The sequence below is a fragment of the Parus major genome, chromosome Z (genome assembly GCF_001522545.3).
Source record: "Parus major isolate Abel chromosome Z, Parus_major1.1, whole genome shotgun sequence".
Classification (NCBI taxonomy): domain Eukaryota; kingdom Metazoa; phylum Chordata; class Aves; order Passeriformes; family Paridae; genus Parus; species Parus major.
The window spans coordinates 15,850,230-15,871,699 of record NC_031799.1 but is presented as its reverse complement, the minus strand read 5'-3'; the positions used below and the strand labels follow the sequence as shown (position 1 = coordinate 15,871,699).

Here is a 21,470-nt window from a genome sequence, read left to right as displayed (position 1 = left end):
AATTATTTCTAACAATCTGTAATAGAAGAGGTCTTTTTCAATTAAATGACAAGTATCAATTTCTGGAGTATAGTTTAAATTCAAGTTGAAAAGAAATAATGATTTTATGCTTTGTTTAATTAACAGAAAACTACTTTAATACACTAAATTAGTCTCAATTGGTTGTAATTAATCATACTTAAAATTAGGAAATATATTGCAGCAATCTAAAACAAGGTATGACAGTAATCTACTTTAACATGAGACTTAACAGGTGTCTAGAGAACTTCTAATGCTGAAAGAGTTGAAAACCACATCAAACAATTTTCCTTGCTGATGGGATATAATTTTTGCCTATTAGAAGAACATAAATTTACAACATTATGGAAACTATTCCCAAAATCTAATGAAATCTACAAATGACGTTTCTAATTTTCCTTTTTGTTTCTCAAAAAGAAACAAAAAATATTTTTGCATTTATAATGTGGACCTACATGCACAACATTGTAAAGTAACAATATTCAAGTCTACATTTAACTTAATACTTCAAGAAATAAAGATTAAATACTCATTTAGATACATTATACGTATCAAAATAAAAATACTTAATACAAGAATCAAAAAACCTCAGCAAATATGATATGAGTTTTCAACTTAATGACATCATATAATGACGTTAGAAATATGCACTCCATTTTCATTGTATTTACAATAACACTAAGGGAACTGAATAGCTGTATTTCAAACTAGTTTCACTTTAACTCAACTGGAAGTATAAACTCTCATAGCTAGACAGGGTAATGTACAACACTAAACTTTAGATAATGTACATTTAAATTCAATATGAAAGATGAAAGAGTATTTTTTTTGTGGAGCTGTCTTCCCATTGTAGTCTCTTCAGACATATGTATCCATCCCCCAAGGCCACAATAGAGAAATGTGATACTTTCCAGGCATTATAAAAGCTGTATTTAAAAATATGTATATGTACATGTATATTTTAATAGTAAAGAACATTAGTGCATTTAGTAGTCATTTAGGAAAATGTAGGTCTACTGACTTGTTCAGTCTTTTTTACACAGTGACCCATGATCTCTGTACAAATTTCCTGATCCCAAGTTATGCAACTAGACCAGTAAGATAATCATATTTGCAACAATAAAGTACTACTCTTTCCTTAATTTTTAAATGTAAAATTATACTTTTACTTCTTAAAATCAGAAAGACATTTATGAAGTAACTGATTATTTTTTTGACTTGTATGTAGATTATTATTTCTGCATCTATACATAAAGAATGAGAGAAAAAAGCCCTAAAGAGTTGTTAACGTGTGAGTTTTTTCCAACGGCCCATTAAACTTCAGCTGTCTCAACTTGTACATATCATTATAAATGTACAATTTATAAATATAAATTCCAAATATATCTTAGGGAGTTAGTATAGCTTTAGGGATAAAAAAAATATACATACAATGTGAACTGTCTGGTACATATGATAGCAACATTGTTTTCCTGGAGATTCAGAAGTGATATGAAAACCAATGAAAGGCATGCTTCTGCTGTGATGCATTCCCCCCAGAAGTCTTACAAAAATGATACTATTGAATAATGTAAACATAAGTGTCAGGTTGCATCTAGAGTAACAGACCACACATTATGGAAGAAGTTACAAGAAAAGATTGCCAAATTTCTGATCTGGTACTGATTAGCTAAAGAATGTTATGCATTTGTTTCCAGTTGTAATCTAACCTTCATGCATATTCAAAAGCTAGAGTGTATGTGCATAGTAACAAATCATCTTCCATGATGTATCTTTACTCGGTATCTTTAGTATTATGGTACCAATGAAGAAAATTTCAAGAAGCTGGCAAATTCTGTATAATTTCACTACTCAGGAAATAGTAAATCTAAAAAAGAACAAACTTGTTATTAATTATAGCTTACACAGCTCTTTGACTAAAATATAACAATAATAAATAAGGTACTTATTTTACATTGCTTAACACTTTGAATGCCATATTCATCCACATATTTATGTTTTACTGATGGTCCACTTTTAAAGAATATAAAGGACTGCTGCTTCATAGTTCAAATTATACGGCTTTCCTAGAAGAACGCAGAATACCATACTGAATGCCTATTGTGCAGTAATAACCCTGAAGGCTGTATCATAGTATTCAGTAGAAAACCCTTACCAATTTTTCATCAACTGTGATGAGTTGCGTGTCTCGAGTTTGGTGCTGCGCCAGCCGCCATGTGGAAGTGCTCAGTGACCTGCAGTGCAAGACTTGAAGTTAAAAAATGATTCATGCAATGAGAAAATAGAGGCAGACAAATCTTACATAAACAAGTTACTTTAACAATATCCGTCTTGTAAAAAAAATTGAAGAGGAAGAGATGAGGGCACAAAAATCCTTTTTCTCCCCAATTAGTTCTGTCTGCTGAGTTTTTGGCAGACTCCCACTTAGCAGTTCACAACAGGCTGCACTTTATGTCAGCCTACAGGCTCTCTGTCACAGAGAGACTGCCAGTGGCAAGGACTGTACTGCTCTATATGAATGTACAGTAGCTGGTTTGTCACGAACAGACAGAAAAATGCAAGGCTGCTGCAAGCATTCTGGAATTCTGATCCTTTAACTGATGGCATCAGAGGAAAAAAATCCTAAATCTATTTGTAATGGTAAAGCTCCGATTCAACACTTCAATAACAAGACATCAACAAATTCAAAAAAACCCAAACCAAAGCAAAAAAAAAAGACTAAACAAACTCTAACCTGATACTCCAAACACTGTTTTATGGTTGTGAATGGGTAAAACTTACTACTATTTTGCTTAATTTCTAAATAATTTTGTGTCAGCTTATTAATTTACAGGAAATATCATTTATCTTCTTGCATAATTGCTAAATCTGTAAGATACATATGGAAACAGAGAACCCAATTCCACATCACTGAATTAAGAAGTTAAATTTGCCTTTAGCTTACATTATGTCACTAACGACAGGATTAGGCCCTCTGAGTACAAATCATCTTTTAGCAAAATAATGTAACAGCAGGCGAAACAAGCCAAGAAACCTAATTCTCTAACCTCATGATTGAATACCACGTTGGAAGATAACCTCAAAGACCATCTGTTCCAACCTTTCTTGGTAAAGTCTAGTCTAGACAGTCTGGATAAGATGGCCCAGAACCCTGTCCAGCTGAATCTTTGAACTCTCCAACAGTGAGGAACCCACCACTTCCCTGGGGAGATTGTTCGAATAGCTGACTTAACTACATTGTGAAAAATTTTCCTTGTGTCTAACCAAAATCTCCACAGGATTAAGTTGTACCATTAGCTCCTTCTGCATGTGACTCACTATTAAAAAGGAGTGTCCATCTTCTACGTAGCCACCTTTTAAAATACTGAAACATAAGGAAACTGAAACATATGGTCTCCTCTAAATCTTCTCAAGATTAAACCAGCCCAGTTCCTTCAGCCTTCCCCAACATGGCTGACTTCCCTGTCCTCTGATGATCTTTGTAGCCTTTCTTTGGACCCTCTCCAGCCTGTCCATGTAGTATTGCAGGTATGGCATTAGAAACTTCTTCATCTCTGCTAGTTATGCTTTTGTTGATGCAACCCAGTAATCTGTTGCCTCTGCTCAGAAGCAACTGTCCACACCAACTGAGACTGTTTTCCTCTAGGACCCTCAGGTCTCTTACCCATAACTAGTCCCCAGTCAGGTAAATCACAGACTATAGCTGCAGTTCTGGATTATGATTTCCCAGGTTGAACAACAGCATCTTGCTCTTGTTGAACTTCATAAGGATCTTGTAAGCCCACTCTTCCAGCCTGTCTAGCTCTTCCTGAGAGTGAATTTCCATTCCAAAGTGTCCACTTCCAAATCAGCAAACTTTTTAGCAGGGTTTATCAAGATCCCACCACAGATCACTTATGAATAAATCAAACAGTATTGGGCCCAAACCTGACCCCACTTGTGACAGGTTACAATTGTGAAAAGGATCAAGGCACCACCAGCCTCTGAGTGCCGACTGGCAGCCAGTTCTCCACCCACTGCATGGACCACTTACTTCAATGAACTGTAACACACCAGTTTTTCTGTGAGGAGGCTTTGATGAAGCATATCAAAACCTTTGGAGAAATCCAGGTAGACAATAGTGTGCTCCATATTTAATTAAGGCCATTTTAAAGAAATGAGGAACAAAAATGCAGGAATTTGGTTTTCTTTCACAGAACCTTCTGAAACTAAGCAACTGGGACAAAGTTCAGTTCAGAAATATTTAATATAAATCTATACTTTCAACATTGCCATTAACAACTTCAAAACATCTCCAAAGCACAAAGTTTATAGAATCAACTAACTCTGTGGCACAGACAGACACATGGAATCCTATTTGAAGTGACAAAATCTGCCAGGAAATTTACTTGGTTTCAAAAACCAGAAGTTTTCAAGTGCAAGGAAGCACAATAACTCCATAAAAATTCAAGGTAACTACCTTGCTATCTCAAAATCTCTGTACCAGAGTGTTCCTTGCTCAACACAGCTGTTATTTTTAAATTTTCTCATGTAAAATAATACATCATAAAAACAGAATAGAAAGACACTGCAGTAGTATGAGAACAGACTGTTACTTGGTCCTTATTCAATTACACACCAAGAGAGAAGTTACCCAAAGAGCACCCTGAACAGCAGCATTACACTTGTGTTCAAGACATAAGTAGTTAAAGCCACAAAATATCCACCCTTGAATAAGGAAAAAAAACAATGTAGCAGGAAAAACAGTTTGCATGTGCTCTGGAGCTTCAGTGCTCACTACATTACTAAAGGTATGTCTAACTAAGGACATCGGATTATGCAATTCCTTTGTTCTCTAAAAATTCATCTAGACTATGAATCAAGAAGTTGTCTGAAGCTTGCTCTATGGAAAGGTCTGATCAATATGTAAAAAGATTCAGTTCTGCAAGAGCTGAAAAAAGGCTGATCAGGATGATACTTTTTCTTGTAATATAAATTCAATTACGAACAAAATTCAGCACAATTTAGTTTGAATATGGTTGAGAGTGGGTTGTTTTGTACCAAACTGAAAAAGCATTAATTAGCTTTGAAAAGTACAAATGCCATGCCCTTGAAAATTATTTCTACTCAGTATTAGGCCATTTGACATTGTTTTTACTAATGCCATGATAAAGAGCAGGACAAAAACCCCACCAGATTAAAGAATCTCTTTCTGAGATGCCTCCACATTTTACCCAGTGGGGGCTGGGTTTTCGGACTAAATGACTCTGTCAACTCAGATAACTTTCAAGGCATCATACCTTACAGTTCTTCATGATATTTTAGCTATTCTTCAAAAGCAGATGGACAACTTACTGACCTAAGTCAACTTCTCCTCTTCATCATTTTTCAGACATTTCTCTTGACTACACAATTCTGGAAAAACACACAACTGTTACTGGAATTTGCAACCTTGTACGCTTTTTGAATGAGCTATCTTCTGTCCACCCTTGGACTGCAATGAGTTGGAAAGAACATATTTTCTCGAAGAACTTTTTAATTAAAGAGTGGTTAAAAACTGGCTTTTGGACTAGCTAGGAAAGTGAATCTCCAGTCAGCAGAAGAGAGATCTCCACCAGGTGTGGCACGACACCAGTTATGCTTTAAAGATGACAGGCTGATAATATTTCCATTTGTTGCATCTCTCTTATGAAAGTAATCTGAAATTTGAAAAAACCAGCAACTATGAAATGTCATGTGAACTGAAATACTGCTAATTGAAAGTTAATAAAAAGTGCAGCTTGATTCCCAAAATGTCTTTTTAATTTTCAACAGGCTTCATTGCAAGTTTGTAGCAAATGTCAGGGACTAATCTGAGGACAGAGCTAGGAAATGCACCTCTTTCACACAACTGCTTCTTCTCGATTTGTCACAAAGGCAAGTATCATTTCATTATTCAAACTTTGCCCTAGAAATGGTATAAACTTTATAATATCTATTCTACCTGCAAGTTAAATGAATTTTCAATCTAAATCACTTAACTGAACACTGGATTTAAGCCTTTTATTTCATCCTCAATAGTACAGTAATTCTTACAAAATTCCCCATTAATATTTGCCCATATCCACCTTGACTTTTAGGTAGCTTTTCTGATGGATAACCTTGCAGAAGTATAGAACATACATTTTATAGTTCCGTTCTCACAAGATCCTACTGTTTTTTTTTCTATTACTAACCTCTGGAAAGATAATCTGCTTTCTTCCTTTCTCTCTCTAAGAAATACAGGTATACATTACCCCATTTTGTTTCTTTTTGACTGCTTATGTTTGGTTTTTTTTGGTTTTTTTTTTATCCTGTTGAAATATCTTGGGACAAGGCCTTAAGAGCAGGAAGTTCTACTTCTACCCTGTTCCAAGTCTAATCAAACTCTGATTTAGAATTATTATACATAGAATACTTAGAATAATCACAAATAGACAGTTAAAGTAATTCAGAATTTCAGAAATTATACAGAAAGTCTTACATGTAGCTAGCAACAATAAACCATTCTATCTTCTAGGCTCATTAATGACCTAATCAAAACACACACCAAATGAACTTCCTTTATGGTTGCTATCTAATAAACAAAGTGTGACAAGGCTTCAAGCTGGCCACAGCTCTGTTGTGAATCTGCCTGAATGTTTTCCTTATAGAGAGCTTGTTAGTGATGAACAGGCATTTAAAAATAAAAACCTAGGTTTATTGCAAAATCCCACCTTTTAAAACAAAAAGTCTTCAAAATTAGTAAAACAAAAACTAAGGTTTACTAAAGAAAGTCACCTCTCTCCTTTATGATTTTCCATACATCTTCCCACAGTTTAGCAGCTCCTTTATCTTCTGAGTCCACCATTTAAACATCATTTAATTTACATTCGCAAAAGGATTTTCTCCCTGTCCCATGCCACTGTGCTGGGAATGTCAATTCCTTAATCTTGATCTGTATGATCTTGTACCATTATTTTACACTACTTTAAGTTAAGATTTTCTATAGTTTATGAAAATTTCATTATATTAATTTCTACAGTTGAATTAAATTGTAACACTGCATCCCAAAATTTTGCCTTTACCATCAATCTGATTACTTCAGCATAGACTTTGTTTTATATATATGCTATAAAACAATACACTTTAATGATATTTCTGGGTCTCAGTGTCAGGAATTTTAAAAAGGTTAAAGTAACTCTTTCTTCCACTGTGCATAGTTCTTTAGAGAGTTATATGAACATTGCATCTAGAAATAATTGGGGCTACCATTTGGCATTTTAGAGTTTCACAATAAAACTAGATATGCAAAATGTCTTTTACACTGTACAGAGGACAGGAATAGGTATTTGGCAAAGACTAAATTACACGGTCTTCTTATTAAATACTTGTAACTTACAGTTACTTCAGTAACACAGAATGAATTAATGAGGACTACCAGCAAAAATGTTTGTCTGTAGACTTCAAATCTTTCTGTAAGTACCATGTGTCCTGAAAGAACAAATGCTGTGACCATCTACCCACGCCTTCCATGGTAAGTATGTATTCCCCTTCCACCATCATCTGCAGTCAAAGCTAAGTCACAAACTGCTTCCACATCCCTACTACACAAATAAAGTAGTCTAACAAGAAGCCACTGAAGTTCTTCAGTCTACTGGAAAACTACAATATTCATAACAGTATCAGGCCTCTCAACCATCTCTTCCTGTGGGATAAGGACATCCTTGCTGCAGCAAAGATTCTTAGGTCTCCCCTCCTTAAGTTACTGGCCCCAAGCTCTGCTGAAGCCATTAACTTCCATTGAACAGGAGAAACCAAACAGTAAAAAAATGGCCAGTGAATGTCTTTTGTGGTATTTCAGTTAAGGCATCTGACTTGAATGTATTACCTGGTAGTTTTCAGTATCTATATTCAACTACTAAAACTCAACAAATTTGACCACCATAAATATCTGCTAAGTAACCCACGCTTAACCCCTACATTGTAAGAAGCTGCCATATTTACAAAGCATGAATTTGCCTTCCACAGAGAGCAGTGCTGTGATTGCAGTATTACACAACACCCAGATGTGAAAACTTGTATTTACCTGACACAATGCAGTAAAACTTAAACCATTGCACAAAAACTTTTCCTTAACCTCTGACACATCTGGCTGTTTGATCTATTAGCACCCCCTTTTGGTCAACTGTTGGAGATATGGTTAAAAAAAAACAGGTATCCCAAAACAGGTATCCCAAAACAGGTATCCCAAAACAGGTATCCCAAAACAGGTAATCAGATCATAATGTATAGGTAAAACAAAGTCTTGAAGAAAGCCCCATGTGCCACATGAAAAATGAAGACAGTCATCAAGAAGTAAATCCAAAGGGTGTTTTAAGTATTCTGACACTGAAAGACTAGGGCACCAGCGGATGTGAATATACATAAATAAATAAATAAATAAATAAATAAATAAATAAATAAATAAATAGAGAGATAAGCCATGATGAACCATTCAATATGTTGAATATTGTTAATTCTTACAAACCAACCTTTTTAACATTATTGCATTTACTATTATTACATTTCTAATAATATAAGCTTCAAAATGTAGCCACCATAACAGCCACCATAAAAATATTAAATTCTGAAAAAGAAGAAAAATAAACACTACCAGCTAACAACTTCCACAGCATCTAACCTAGTCATACACTGTGATTAAACAGAGTAAATGCAAGTCATTATGAAGTTCTGGCACATAAAGCACAAGCAATAATTATACAATGTCAAATACAATACAGATCACAGTATTCAGACTGATCTAATATATTTTTATTTAGCCCCTACATAATGCATTTTTATAATGATAGCTTGCAAAGTTAGACTTGTGAGAGATGAATTTAAACACAGTGGGATAATGTTTCCTTGGTATTAAACTCATTACTGTAGCTGAAGTGATAATGACTTAACAGAGTCAATGGTTTTTTATTTTCACTTTGTTTCACTTACTAGTCTTACTACTTTCCAACAGAAGCAAAATATGAAACACATTGCCAATGGCAACATGTAGTTCTATTTTGTAGTATGAACAGCAAGAGTAACTTTTGTGTTTGGAGGAAAACTAAGTTCCTCATTAATACATAATTATATTCATACTTTGATGAAGTTAGTTGATCATATTTTTTCCTTTGCCTACAAAATGATATTAAACACAGTAAATTATGTTTCTAAATGGATAAAAGCAGTATTAATTTATCTAAACTACTAAAAGTTCTGTAGTCGCTGAAATGATCAAAACTGAAATATAACTTGCTAATAAGTTCATAGGCAATAATTATTTTTTTTCCAGTTGTGAGTTTGGAAAATAGGGCAAGAACTGACTATGTTTTCCTTTCAGGGAAACTTATGAGAAGAATCAATGGTTATATAAATGTACTAAATTAATATGGAAATAAGCATCTGACTTGCCATTTGGAACTTAGAAGTATGCATCTTTGAAGCTAAATGTTAACCTACCTTCACAAATATTAAACTACAGGCCTGTCAGTCTCACTTCAGTACCTGGTAAAAGTTTTGGAGAAGACCATTCTGAGAATTTACTGAAAAACACCGGAAGGTAAGTGTCACAGTCACAGCCAGCACAGCTTCATGAGGGAAAGGTCCTGCTTGTCAATTTCTTTTTATGACAAAGTAACACACCTAGTTGCCCAAGGGAAGCCAGCTGATGTGATCTTTCTCCAAAGCTTTCAGTACTGTGTCTCACAGGATCCTTCTGGACAAAATGCCCAGCTCACAGCTGGAAGAACACATTACAGGACGAGTAAGCAACTGGCTCATGGGTTGGGCACAAAGGGTTACAGTGAATGGGGTGACATCAGACTGGTGACCTGTCACTAGGGGAGTTTCACAGAACTTCATCTTCGGCCCTCAGACCTTCAACATCTTCATTAGCAACCTGGATGCAGGACTGGAACAGAACTTCATCTTAGGCCCTCAGACCTTCAACATCTTCATTAGCAACCTGGATGCAGGACTGGAACGGATACTAAACAAGTTCAACAATGATTCTAAATTGGGACGAACTGTGGAAGGCACAGAAGTTGCACAGAGAGATCCTGCCAGTCAGAAGGACTGACAATCATGAACCAGATGAAATTTAACATGGGCATGTCCTGGACTCTGTACATGGGATGGGGCAGCCCTGAATGTACAAGCAGACTGGGGAATGAGAGGCTGGAGAGCAGTGCCATGGAAAAGGCCCTGGGGATCTGAGGTTCATGTTGAACATGAGCAAGCAGTGCCCTGGCAGCCAGGAGGGCCAAGTGTGTCCTGACCATATAAGAAGGTCATAAAGCTATTAGACTGCCCAGGAGGGGCATGGAGGTGTTGAAGGGTCTTGAGGGGAAGCCACATGAGAAGCAGCTTGGTCTGTTCAGCCTCGGGGGAGACTGAATGAAGACTACATTGTAGTCCACAACTACCTTGTGAGAGGACATGGAGGGCAGGCACTGATCTCTTCTCTGTGGTGACAACACTTGAGGTAACAACGTGAAGCTGTGTCAGGGGAGGTTCAGGTTGCATATCAGGAAAAGGTTCTTCACCAGAGGGTGGCTGGGCACTAGAAAAGGCTCCCCATGGAAGTAGTCACAGAACCAAGCTGGACAGAGCTCAAGCTGTTTGGACAAAGCACTCAGGAACCTGCCGTGACCCCTCCTGTGCAGGGCCAGGAGTTGAATTCACTGATACTTGTGGATCCATTCCAACTCCAAATATACTATTATTCTTTAAAATTAGTTAAATTTTCAAGTAGTGAATACTTAATGACGTTGAAAATAATCAAATTTTAGATATTTTAGATTCTACTTCAATTATGCCACAGGTGAGAAAATGCTGTTGACCTACTATATTCAAACTAGTATCAGATGAACCACTGCACAATGTAAAGACATGGACCTTTCAGAACTACCACAGGACCAGAGCACTATATCCACTCTTGCACTCCAGAGATTTCCTCAGGACACAAGTCAGTTCTGCGAAGACATGAGTTGCCCACCACCAGTTTTCTTCATTAAATCAGATTTCTTGCAGTCAAGACACAATAAAAAGGTTACCTCTGACCTAGTACCAAGCCTGCACTTTCCCTGACTCAAATAGGGCCCATTTGAGCAGCCAGCTAACTGAGGTAACATGACTGGGTGCACAACAAAGACTAGTCCTTTAGAAGGCTCCACATCAGGCAGACAGTATGCCCAAGCCAGCCCAACCAAATCTGCCGAGCTGTACAGATGCTCTTTAAGATTTTGAGTATAAGCATATGCACAATGCAAACAGCTTGAGAGGAGGAAAAGTTCAGCCAAAAATCCATAGAGCTAGCCTGAAGGTTCAAGTCAACACACTGGCAAGCAACAACTGCACATCCTGAAAAAGTTCTCTGCAAGTCTCAGGCTGGTATCAAAACATTTCTTTAAGTGCCTGAATGCAAACTGAGTCATTATTTGCAACTAAATTCTAAAAATGTCATGTCATTGCTCCTTGACCCTACATGCACATGACTCAGAGCATACCAATGGTCTCTGACAGATTACAGAAAACAAATTAGGAACACTTTTGAGAGAGGGACTCAACATGTTAAGAATAAAATTAATCAAAAATTATTTAAATATTTTTGTTGTAGAAATCCAAGAACTCATTATGAAAGGAGACCTGGTATATTACCTTTAAACCAATATAATATGTAACTTGTAAGATGTCCCACTGCTACCAGGTCACAGGAGCTCTGAATTACTGCCACCTGTACAGTTGCCAATAAACCATTTCATTTCACATACTATTCTCCAAACTGGAACACCTAATCTTAGGAATTAACCTCAGTTCACAATCTGAAAGCAAATGCTGCCAAGAACCAGAAACCTCTTTTAGGCAAGTTAGTTTGGAGACAAATAATACTAGGAATGTTGCACAACCCATAATAACTATCAACTGAATTTAGATTCTCGAGTAAGAAAATTAAATAAAGTTAAAAAAGAAGAGATGAAAGTTGTGTAGGGTGTAAAGATAAAATAAGCAGGTGACACATTTGCTTTGTTTGTGCTTTCTAAATGTCAAATTCCCCACACATACACATTGAGGCATTCATACAACTTGATGAAACTAAAAACTGTGCTCTCTTTATAGAAGAAATAACAAAAGTGAAAGTCTTTAATTTCAACACTGCAAGGAATGAAACTAATGTTCTACAACCCACCTCTGTATTTTTTGTGCATTTTGAAAAAGAGCCTTTGAATCATATAACGTTAAACAGAAAAAGATTAAAAATTCCTCTGTGTTTGCAAACTGGTGCATGGCATAGCATGGTCCTTTATTTCATCCCTATCCACTTCTACTGATTTAGCCCTTCAATCTGACTACATTTACTGGCTTAATTAATTCTTATTCTAATAATCTAAGACACACAACACATGACATACATACATACATATGTATACATATGTATACATATACATACATATACATACATATACATACATATACATACATATACATACATACATACATACATACAGATAGATAGATAGATATATGAAAGGCAACTTCTTTCTCATTTAATGCTCTCAAACACTTGAACTTTAAACTACAAAACAAAAAAGAATCCTTTAAAGTGCTACTGGAAAACTACATCTTGACTTTTAATGGTTCATGAAAGTTAAATAAGCTATTTGGCTAGTAAGCCTTAGCTGTTGGGCAGCTATGACAAACTGTATTTAAGAGCTATATATTAATGTTTGTAGTACAAGCCACTTAGAGAAAGTCAAATGCTTTACAAATGGAACATGACATATAGTTTTTTCAAAACTGTATGCTCTTATCAGTTGTTCTAGATGAGAATGGGACAATCTAGGTATTATTATTTTGTATTATTTAATTTCACACTTGCTTTGTGAACTTCACCTTATCTCAGCTACCTTTCTCTTCACCTTCCTTTCTGACACTCAGCTTTTGTCCTCAACTCTCCTTTGAACTGTCGCCACTCTTCAGTTATGTACCTTAGCTACTCTCCGTGTCACACACCTTAATCACACCAGTTGATCTGTCTGCCCACATGGTTCTTATACACCACTGAGAACCACCTCCATGATACTTAAATAAATTTTTGAATACTGAGTTATATGCAGAGAACACACACCAATGGTGCCACCTTACATGCAAGAATATAGTCTGAGTTTACAAGTGCTCTAATATTGACAGTCTGAAGACAAACTCGCTTGGACTATGCATCAGGACACTAAGGGTCCTAGACTAGCAGGTCTTAATGCCCATGACCAGCTTCACACAGGGCCTCCATGAACATCCCCTGACCGTGGCCCTGGAGTTTCATTTAAAAGCTCAGCTATGGGTCTTCAGCCCCTGCTTAAAGTGGCATCATTGGGTGTATCCACCTCCAGCCCTGGTTCTGGCTCTTGTCCTGGACAGTAAGGGCACTGTCCCTGCTGGGCTCACTCTTACTTTCCAGCTTGGCTTATCTTCTGGAGTAAACAGCCCCTGATGCTCCCTAACACTTGGTTTGTCATTAATTTCTATTGAATACAATACTGTTTTTTTCCAGTGTATGCAAGTTACATGCACTTGGTTTTCAGCCTCATATTGCAACCAAAAAGAAGGACTTAATTTTTATGTAGACTCTCTGCCATAACTGATCTTAAATCTTACCTTGTTTACAAAAGATACTAACCACACAAGCTTTTAGTTGTGGATACCAGCATGATTAAATACCTTCAACAATGCACATCTGTCTTGAGATGAAAACCAATGGCTGGCTGCAATGTAAGCAACCTATGTGTCTCCCACTGGAGTTTTTAAAAAAAATTACTACACCTAAACTCTAACTCCTATTATACACACAGGTGCAAGCAACAATTAAATGGTGCTAGCTAGGAAAAAAAAAACCAAACAACTTCCTTTCTTTTGCATACTGGGTCAGTATCTGAAATCTTGGAACAGTAATTCTTTAAACTGAAGGACTAATTATTGTGTGCTACAAGAGAAATATGAGGAAACTACCAAGCCACATAAAATGAAGTCTACATTCAAAAAAAGACTGAGTGCTCTTTTCTTCCATAATTATCTGATTTATTTCCATCTTGCATTATTTATTAATGTAAACACACCTCAGAAGTATTTTTAAGAATTCGCCTTTGAGAATAAAAATAATCTCATCAGCTACCCTATTTGTGTGTTTGCTTGTACTCTTCCTTATACATGGATCTTCTCCTCCTCCACTAGTCGTATTCTTTTTTCCTTTTCATATTCCTATTATCTAATCAACTGTTACCTCTCTCTCTGAAAGGAGACTGCAAGTACTGATATTACTCATGCTTTTCTAAAGCCTTAAGATAACACTGGTATTTTAAATGCAAACCTTATTCTTGAATTCCATTTCAGACATGCAGATTATTTGTCTCTTTCTCTGGTAGGCATAAACACTGGCATATGACAAAACATCACCCTTGCAGAATTTTCCTTCCGATAACTTGTGCAGAAGATGCAAATACTCTGTGAATATGCAACAGAATAGTCAAAGCTACTACATAAAGAGTTTTCTGCCTTTTTCCTTCACTTAAAATATAGTAGAAAGATGATGATACATGGTAACTTCTGAACATGCAATATCTTAAAACTACTGAAATCTATAAAAAAAAGATGAAAAATTCAACAGCCATCACCTGTAACAAAATTTTAGTTTGGACTTCAATATAAATGGCATCATTAACACTTAGCAGATTACTTCATTAACATTTAGCAGAAGATTACATCAGTAGACTGATCACAAATGACAATGTCAGAGGTGTTCACATATAAAATATACATTCATTAAAGGTCTAAAAATATTTATATCAAATACTTAAGTCTGACTTTAAAAAAATGAACAGGACTTGTTTATGAACTCTTTCATGTTAAAACCCCAGCAAAAAGCAGCTGCAATAACTGTTTACCCACACACATTCTAGAGCTGCCTACAGTCTGTCTTGTTGAGTCAAAAGCCACTTTACCATTTCAACATCAGTTATGGGTCAAGGGAAGATTCAGACAGAAACTGCTGCAGCTAGAAAGAGCTACGTAAATAGTACTTAAACATACTAGTACACTGCCAGGAGAGAACTGACTTTCGATACTCAGACAGAAATGCCATTAATGTCTTAGGAAATATGAAAACACACATTATAATCAAAGTACTCTAAACTGTTCAGTTTGTCTCCTACTAGTTTAGAGATTTCTTTCATTAAAAACAAAAAAGAATGAGATCTTAAGACAGTTTGAAGGTCTGTTTTTTAACACACTCAGAATCAAATGCTTATAAAATAATTCTAAAGACAGCAAAATCCACTATATTATCCTAAGAATGAAAACCTGCACACAGGTAAAACATATAAAACATTTAGCTATTAAAGATCATACAGATTTACTGATATTATTAATGCAAAATAGGAGTTTTTAAATTTGGGGATTTTTTAAAACTATTTGTGAGCAGGTTCATGCTTCCATGCTAACTATATAAGCCTCTCAGCGTTTCAGTCTCTTAAAACAGTCAACTTCACCTAAGACAGACAATAACAAGGTCAAATGAGTTAAAATGCTCAAACCTACACTAAAGAAAAATCAAGGTCATTTTTAAAATCCAAACAGCAGTATTTTTCCTCTGAGTTAAATCTATTGAAAATTATATATTAAACCTACATCAATAAAGCAAATTTTATTATTTTGCTAACATAGATTTAAAAAACTGTCCATTGACATGTGGCATAATTATTCCCCTTCCCTGTGTATCCACTTGACATTTCATAATCTTACTACTGACTAATTTATTTGACAAAAAATGTGGTTCAACTTAGTGCAATACGTTCTACAAATATATTTCTCTAACTTTGAGATATAAAGTATTCAGTATTAGGATATACCAACATGGAAGTCTTTTCCGTAAGAATGTTTGGGGAATTGCCTTTAAAATAAAGGGTAATTTTTCAAATGCAGTGTTAGATTTCATTTTAAATTGTTTAGTCCCTGAAGGAAAGAAAGTATTATCTCCTTCTGTTTTAGGATACTATTGTCAACAAACTTCACTTCTACCCTCCAAAGCTTTTTTGAGGGGTTGTTTGGTTTTTTCCTTTTGGTGCAGTTTAGAGGTTTTATTTATGTCTCCACTCTTCTTCAAATCTTCTAAGTAAAGAGAAGATTATTAGGTTCTCAAATCAGTAAGTTTTCGAAAAAAGTTATTATCATATGTGACAATGCTTTTCTTAAAAGTAAACCAAACTTTAAGTAAGCAACCTACAGTTCTGAGCCCACAACCGCTAGTTGCCACACAACTGCTTAGAAGAGCATTCAGCCGTTTTAGTGGAGAAGCAAGCACATTGCGTATTTACTAGTTAGCTTTCAACACAAATATACCTTAAACATCTGTCTGCTTGCCTGTGTTTAACCTTTACTTTCTGAAAAGAGTGTCATTCCTCTCCTCTGGGTTTTCAGTTCCAAAAGTGGAGCTGAATGTGGTTAAAATAAGTCAAACCAAGTTGTATGACCAATAAAAAGAGCAATCTAAGAAGCCTTATCAGGAACATTTTGCTGTCATGATGCCTGCTTCTACTTACTCCTCCATAAGTACATTACAAAAACCGTCATTTCCAGCCCTATTCTCAAACATTCTCTCCCAAATATTTTTTTCCTATCTGCCCCTCTTACTTGCACATCTTTCTATCCATCCCCTTCCTCCTCTAGACGAATACTGAAAGGACATAAACTTTCACAAACATTACCAGGAATACCATAGACTTTAAGAACTCAAACAAGCTTGGTCTGAGCTCATCACTAAGCTATATGATACATGGTATTTTGCACTTTCTCATTTTGATAGAATTGTTCACCTTGACAGCAACACCTCACTTGATCCCATGTTTCATTACATCCAACACCTTCATTACTCCATGGGGGCTCTCCAAAGCTTACTCCTTCCACTCCAAAGGAAACAAGGAACATTCTTGCACCCTACTCCAAATAATGCCAGAGAAGTCAAAAGTAGGAAATCTAAGACACCAGTCTGGTTCAACATAGTCACTTTGATATCTTAATAAATGGTGCATACCCATGAACACAATAGATGTGAGCAAGTTACCCTGTTGCTCCTACTCAAGTAATGATGGATTAGTAGCTCTGAGATACTATATAAAATACTGCAAAGGGAATTAAGTCATCCTACTTATCAAAAATTTCCCCCTTCTCTTCCTCAAAGCATGCAAAATTGTTGCAGAAAGAGGACAGTCCTTCAAAACAGATAAACACAGGCTGCCATCATTGGACCTGTGACTGTAACAAACACCACTGATATTGCTTTCAGTCACAGTGAACAAGCAAGATTTGTCTCCTAGACCCTTTCATAACCACACAATCAGTATTTGAACAGTGTGCACAGTTGAAAGGAATTGTTTTCAAACAAATTATGCACTTCAGACATAGGAAATACCAAGTCCCAAGCTACTGGTTCAGGGTGTCTCCAAAATCAGACAGTCACTGCTGCCTGGAGTTTTGTTTTTAAATTTATGCTCAATAAGTGCATGAATAGTAGTGGATTTCATCTTTTTCTTCCCTTGTCAACATCCATTTCTCTCTCCATATCTTTCACCTTGAGTCTTCTCCAACACTCCATGTCAACACAATCTCATGAACAAAAAACTGCTGGAATTTTATTCCAGATTTCAGTTTACCCTAGTGCTATTATATTGTAAGATACTGTGACTCACTGTACTTACTTTGATACACATTAAAACCAAAATGCATACTTAAGAAAAAATTGTAAAATTCCAGACAAATATGTATTTTAAAAGCCAAATACATAATTTTTCCTGATGAATAATCAAAATAGAACTATCTAAAAAACATCTCTTATACAGCTAGGGCAAGACTGTAAAAAGACAATTTTTTCTCCCAGTCTTATCTTAAAATTTTATTCCAGGTTCTCTAAACGTGTCCTGATAGAAGCAGTATTTGCACTAGATATCGTAAGATTTCTAAGAACCAAGTATCACTAACAGAAATCTGAATAGAATCTCTCTTGTAACTCTTGAAAAGTGATCATATTATTATTTAATTGAAGTTCTGAAGACTGGAAAGCTCTAAGAAGTTCCACGTGCAAAAATCTGCATGAAAATGAACTGCAAATAAAACTACATCTTGAATGCTTAAAATTTAAACCTACAGTGTCCAAACAATAAGCTATATTACTCTCATAACCTAATTTAGGCAAGTAACATGAAACAACCAAACTTTACTCTGAATCTGAGTAAACAAAAACATAGTGCTGTAGTGATATAAGAGTCATTCAAGTGCCCTCACAGTCCACAGTCCCAGAATCTTCTTTGGTTATCTCGTAAGACACCAATAGTTTTTATTGTTATTAATTCTAACACTTAAAGACACATCTAGCACACTGGTATAACACATTCTTTATACACTTTGACAATGACAGAAATTACTCCACAAGTAGTTGGATTGAACACAAATACTTCAAACATACTTTAAAACAAAGAAACTACTTGTACCAAATTGTATCTGTTAAAATACTTCTCTTAAAGGAAACCAGTAGTGCAAGACTTACATATTCATCTGCAAGATATGCAGCAAACTACTGGCTTCTTAAAGAAGTAGTCTTTTAGATACCTGCTGATCACTGCAACTGCAACTAACAAGCTTAAGTGGTCTTTGGTAAAAGGTTCAGTTCTGTGAGGTCAGGAGATGTGAGACACTAAAGCTAAAAATGGGAGTTGTACACTGTCAAACTTTGAGGCATCTATACCTATATTGAAATTTATCTGATGAAATACAAAGGATTACATGCTCTGTAAGAAAGATTATAGTGTATGTAACAGGAAAACAAACAGTTGCATACAAGATGCAATACAAAATAAAAAAGCAACAGGTACACTTTCTCCTTTCTACTTCTGAATTATCACCTCACCATGAGCAGCAGGAAGACATATTGAATTTTCTGTAATTAAGTATGCTGATTCTCTCTCCCAAATAGGGAGACTACTGAGGCTGGTTAAGAATAAAATTTCATATAATATTTTTTATATGTAGATATTTTTATGTAAAACAGTAATTGAGAAAATATTTAAGTTTCAGTGCCTACCTAACCAGGAGATAATTACTTTGCAAAACTTGTGCAACAAATGACAATCTTAAGCATTCTGTTATACTGCCAAAACTATCTTACTCTGATGCAACTTTTCCTTATTCCATGGAAAATTTTATTCTCATTCTAACAACATGCAGTGATTACAAAGCTGTGTACAAAACTTTGAGAAACTCATAATGCTCTCCGTCTTCTCCAAGAAACCTGCTGACCTATGATCAGGTCACTATCCTACAGAATGTGAGGCTTAAGTTTCAGCCTCACTCAGGTAAATGTCCTCAACATCCCTCTCACTGAAAACGCTAAGGGGCACTAATTCTTCCTCACCCTCTGTGACAAGCAAGGAACATAATGCACTGTTTTAAAGACATACCAACTGAAGTGTACCTACTTCATATTTCCATGCATCTCATACCCAGCTCTGCTACATCCTACTAATTTTTTTTAAAATAATTATATGAAATGTAGAGTGGTGAAACTTCAAAACAAGCAAACAAAATTATTTTTAGCCTGAATTGCTTGACTGACCCAATTTACTACATGGGATAGGCAACAATTCTGTCAGCATCACAGAGGAGCGGAAGAAGGGCAGAAAGAAACAGCTGAACATGAACACTAAGTTTCTGGATTAGCTTAGAGGAACTCCTAAATTCATACTCACAGACTTCAAATCATTTTTAGGAGACCAACAATTAACCTTCAACTCCATAAAACAGGTGCCATTTTAGGAGGGAGGAGGGAGCAGTTGCCAATGGGACAATCAGAGGATTAAAATGTGAAAAAACAGTAGAGCTATAGCTCTTTCTCTGTGTGCATATATAGTTTTCTCTCTGTGTTTCTATATGCATGCACACATATCTATAACACATAGACATTTAAAAACCCAGACAGATTTAAAAAAAATTACTGGAACTAACCTGTATATGTTAATATGTAAAGACTAAAGCAGTACAGAAAGCAAAGTCTCCAAATCAAAACTGTCGACCTTGAGCTACATTATTTCTCCTGACTAGAGTGAGGTCTTACATAAACCTTGGGCCTGTGAGATGCACAAAAGTAAACGTATCTTCAACTTGCGGTTGGGTCATGTACCGACTTCTAGCACAGGTCTCTGCATTAAAGAAACAAATAACAAAGTGCCACCTACGATTATAAATCTAATTCCAATATTAGTTTTAGGAAATCGGCGAAAAAGCAGATATTCATCCTCTGAAAAAGGTGCCGTGTTTCGAAGAAGGGATGGAGAGAAAATGGAACACGATACAAAAGAATGTCGTAGGGTGCAAATCTCTGGGAAGACTGCTGGCGAGGTAACGCTCCCCGGCAGCGAGGCCATGACGACCAGAACTCGACCTCCAGGCAAGGACATCGGGCGAGCGGTCACAGCGAGGCAGACAGCAAGGACGGGCAAGGACACGCACCGACAGACAGGAACAGGCAGGGACACGCACGGACTGACACGGAGGAAGCCTCAGCCCGGCGCCTGCTGCCAATTTGGCCGCCCCCCACCCGCGTCGGGGTCCCCCCGGCCCACCTCCCGGGGCGGCCGCGGCGGAGGCCCAGGCCCGAGACGGCCTCCTCGGGTCCCCGCGGGCGCCGAGGTGCGGCGGTGCCCCCCGGTCGGCCGGCGGGAAGCCTGCGGTGCCGTTACCTGGGCGGCGGCGGGCGGACCGCGGCCGCACCGCTCCTGGCGACGAGGCCCCTCAGCGCCGCTGACATTGAGAGAGACGCCGCCATGATGCTCAACGCAGCCTCTGGGAGACGGCGGCGCCGCGGGGCCAAACCTCCTCCGCCCCGGACAGGAAACGCGAAGGCGAGGGCGGGAAGAGGCGGCAGGAAGGGAAGGGAAGGGTACTGGAATAGGGTGAGAGAGGAGAGTGGCCGGGATAGAGGCAGGAGCGAAGGGCACTGCTGGCATGGGGAGAGGGTAGAGCTGATGCCCGGAGTTCCGTGGAGGAGCCGTTCACGTGGTTGGGGTGCAGACGTTCCTTTTCTCCAGCCTCATGTTTGGCCCAGAAACTCTTTCTGGCAGCCTTGGTTGTTGCATCTTCTTTATGGGCACAAACTGGAAGAGAGGAAATTAAGGTTAGCTATTAGAAGGAAATTCTTTACCGTGGGGGTGGTGAGACACTGGAACAGGTTGCCCAGGGAGGTTGTGAATTTCCCAGTGTTCAAAAGCAGGTTTCAGTTTTGAATAGAGCCTTGAGAAACCTGGCCTATGGAACTAGGGATGTGTCTCTACCCTGTGACAGGGGTACTGGGGCTAGATGATCTTTTAAGATCTGTTTCTAGATATATAAAGTATATCTAAGTA

General features: G+C 37.1%; 1 protein-coding gene across 1 annotated transcript in view; it reads right to left on the bottom strand.

Annotated features, from left to right (window-relative positions):
* The window catches only part of NDUFS4 (NADH:ubiquinone oxidoreductase subunit S4), a 46,994-nt gene extending 26,060 nt beyond the window's left edge, over positions 1-20,934 (bottom strand). The window contains exons 1-2 of the mRNA XM_015653402.3: positions 20,808-20,934; positions 2,174-2,252 (exon numbers count right to left, since the gene is read on the bottom strand). Of these exons, the coding sequence (XP_015508888.1) occupies positions 2,174-2,252; positions 20,808-20,893 (165 nt within the window). The 5' untranslated portion in view covers positions 20,894-20,934. The remainder of the gene's footprint in view (positions 1-2,173; positions 2,253-20,807) is intronic.
* Between the last annotated feature and the right edge of the window lie 536 nt (positions 20,935-21,470).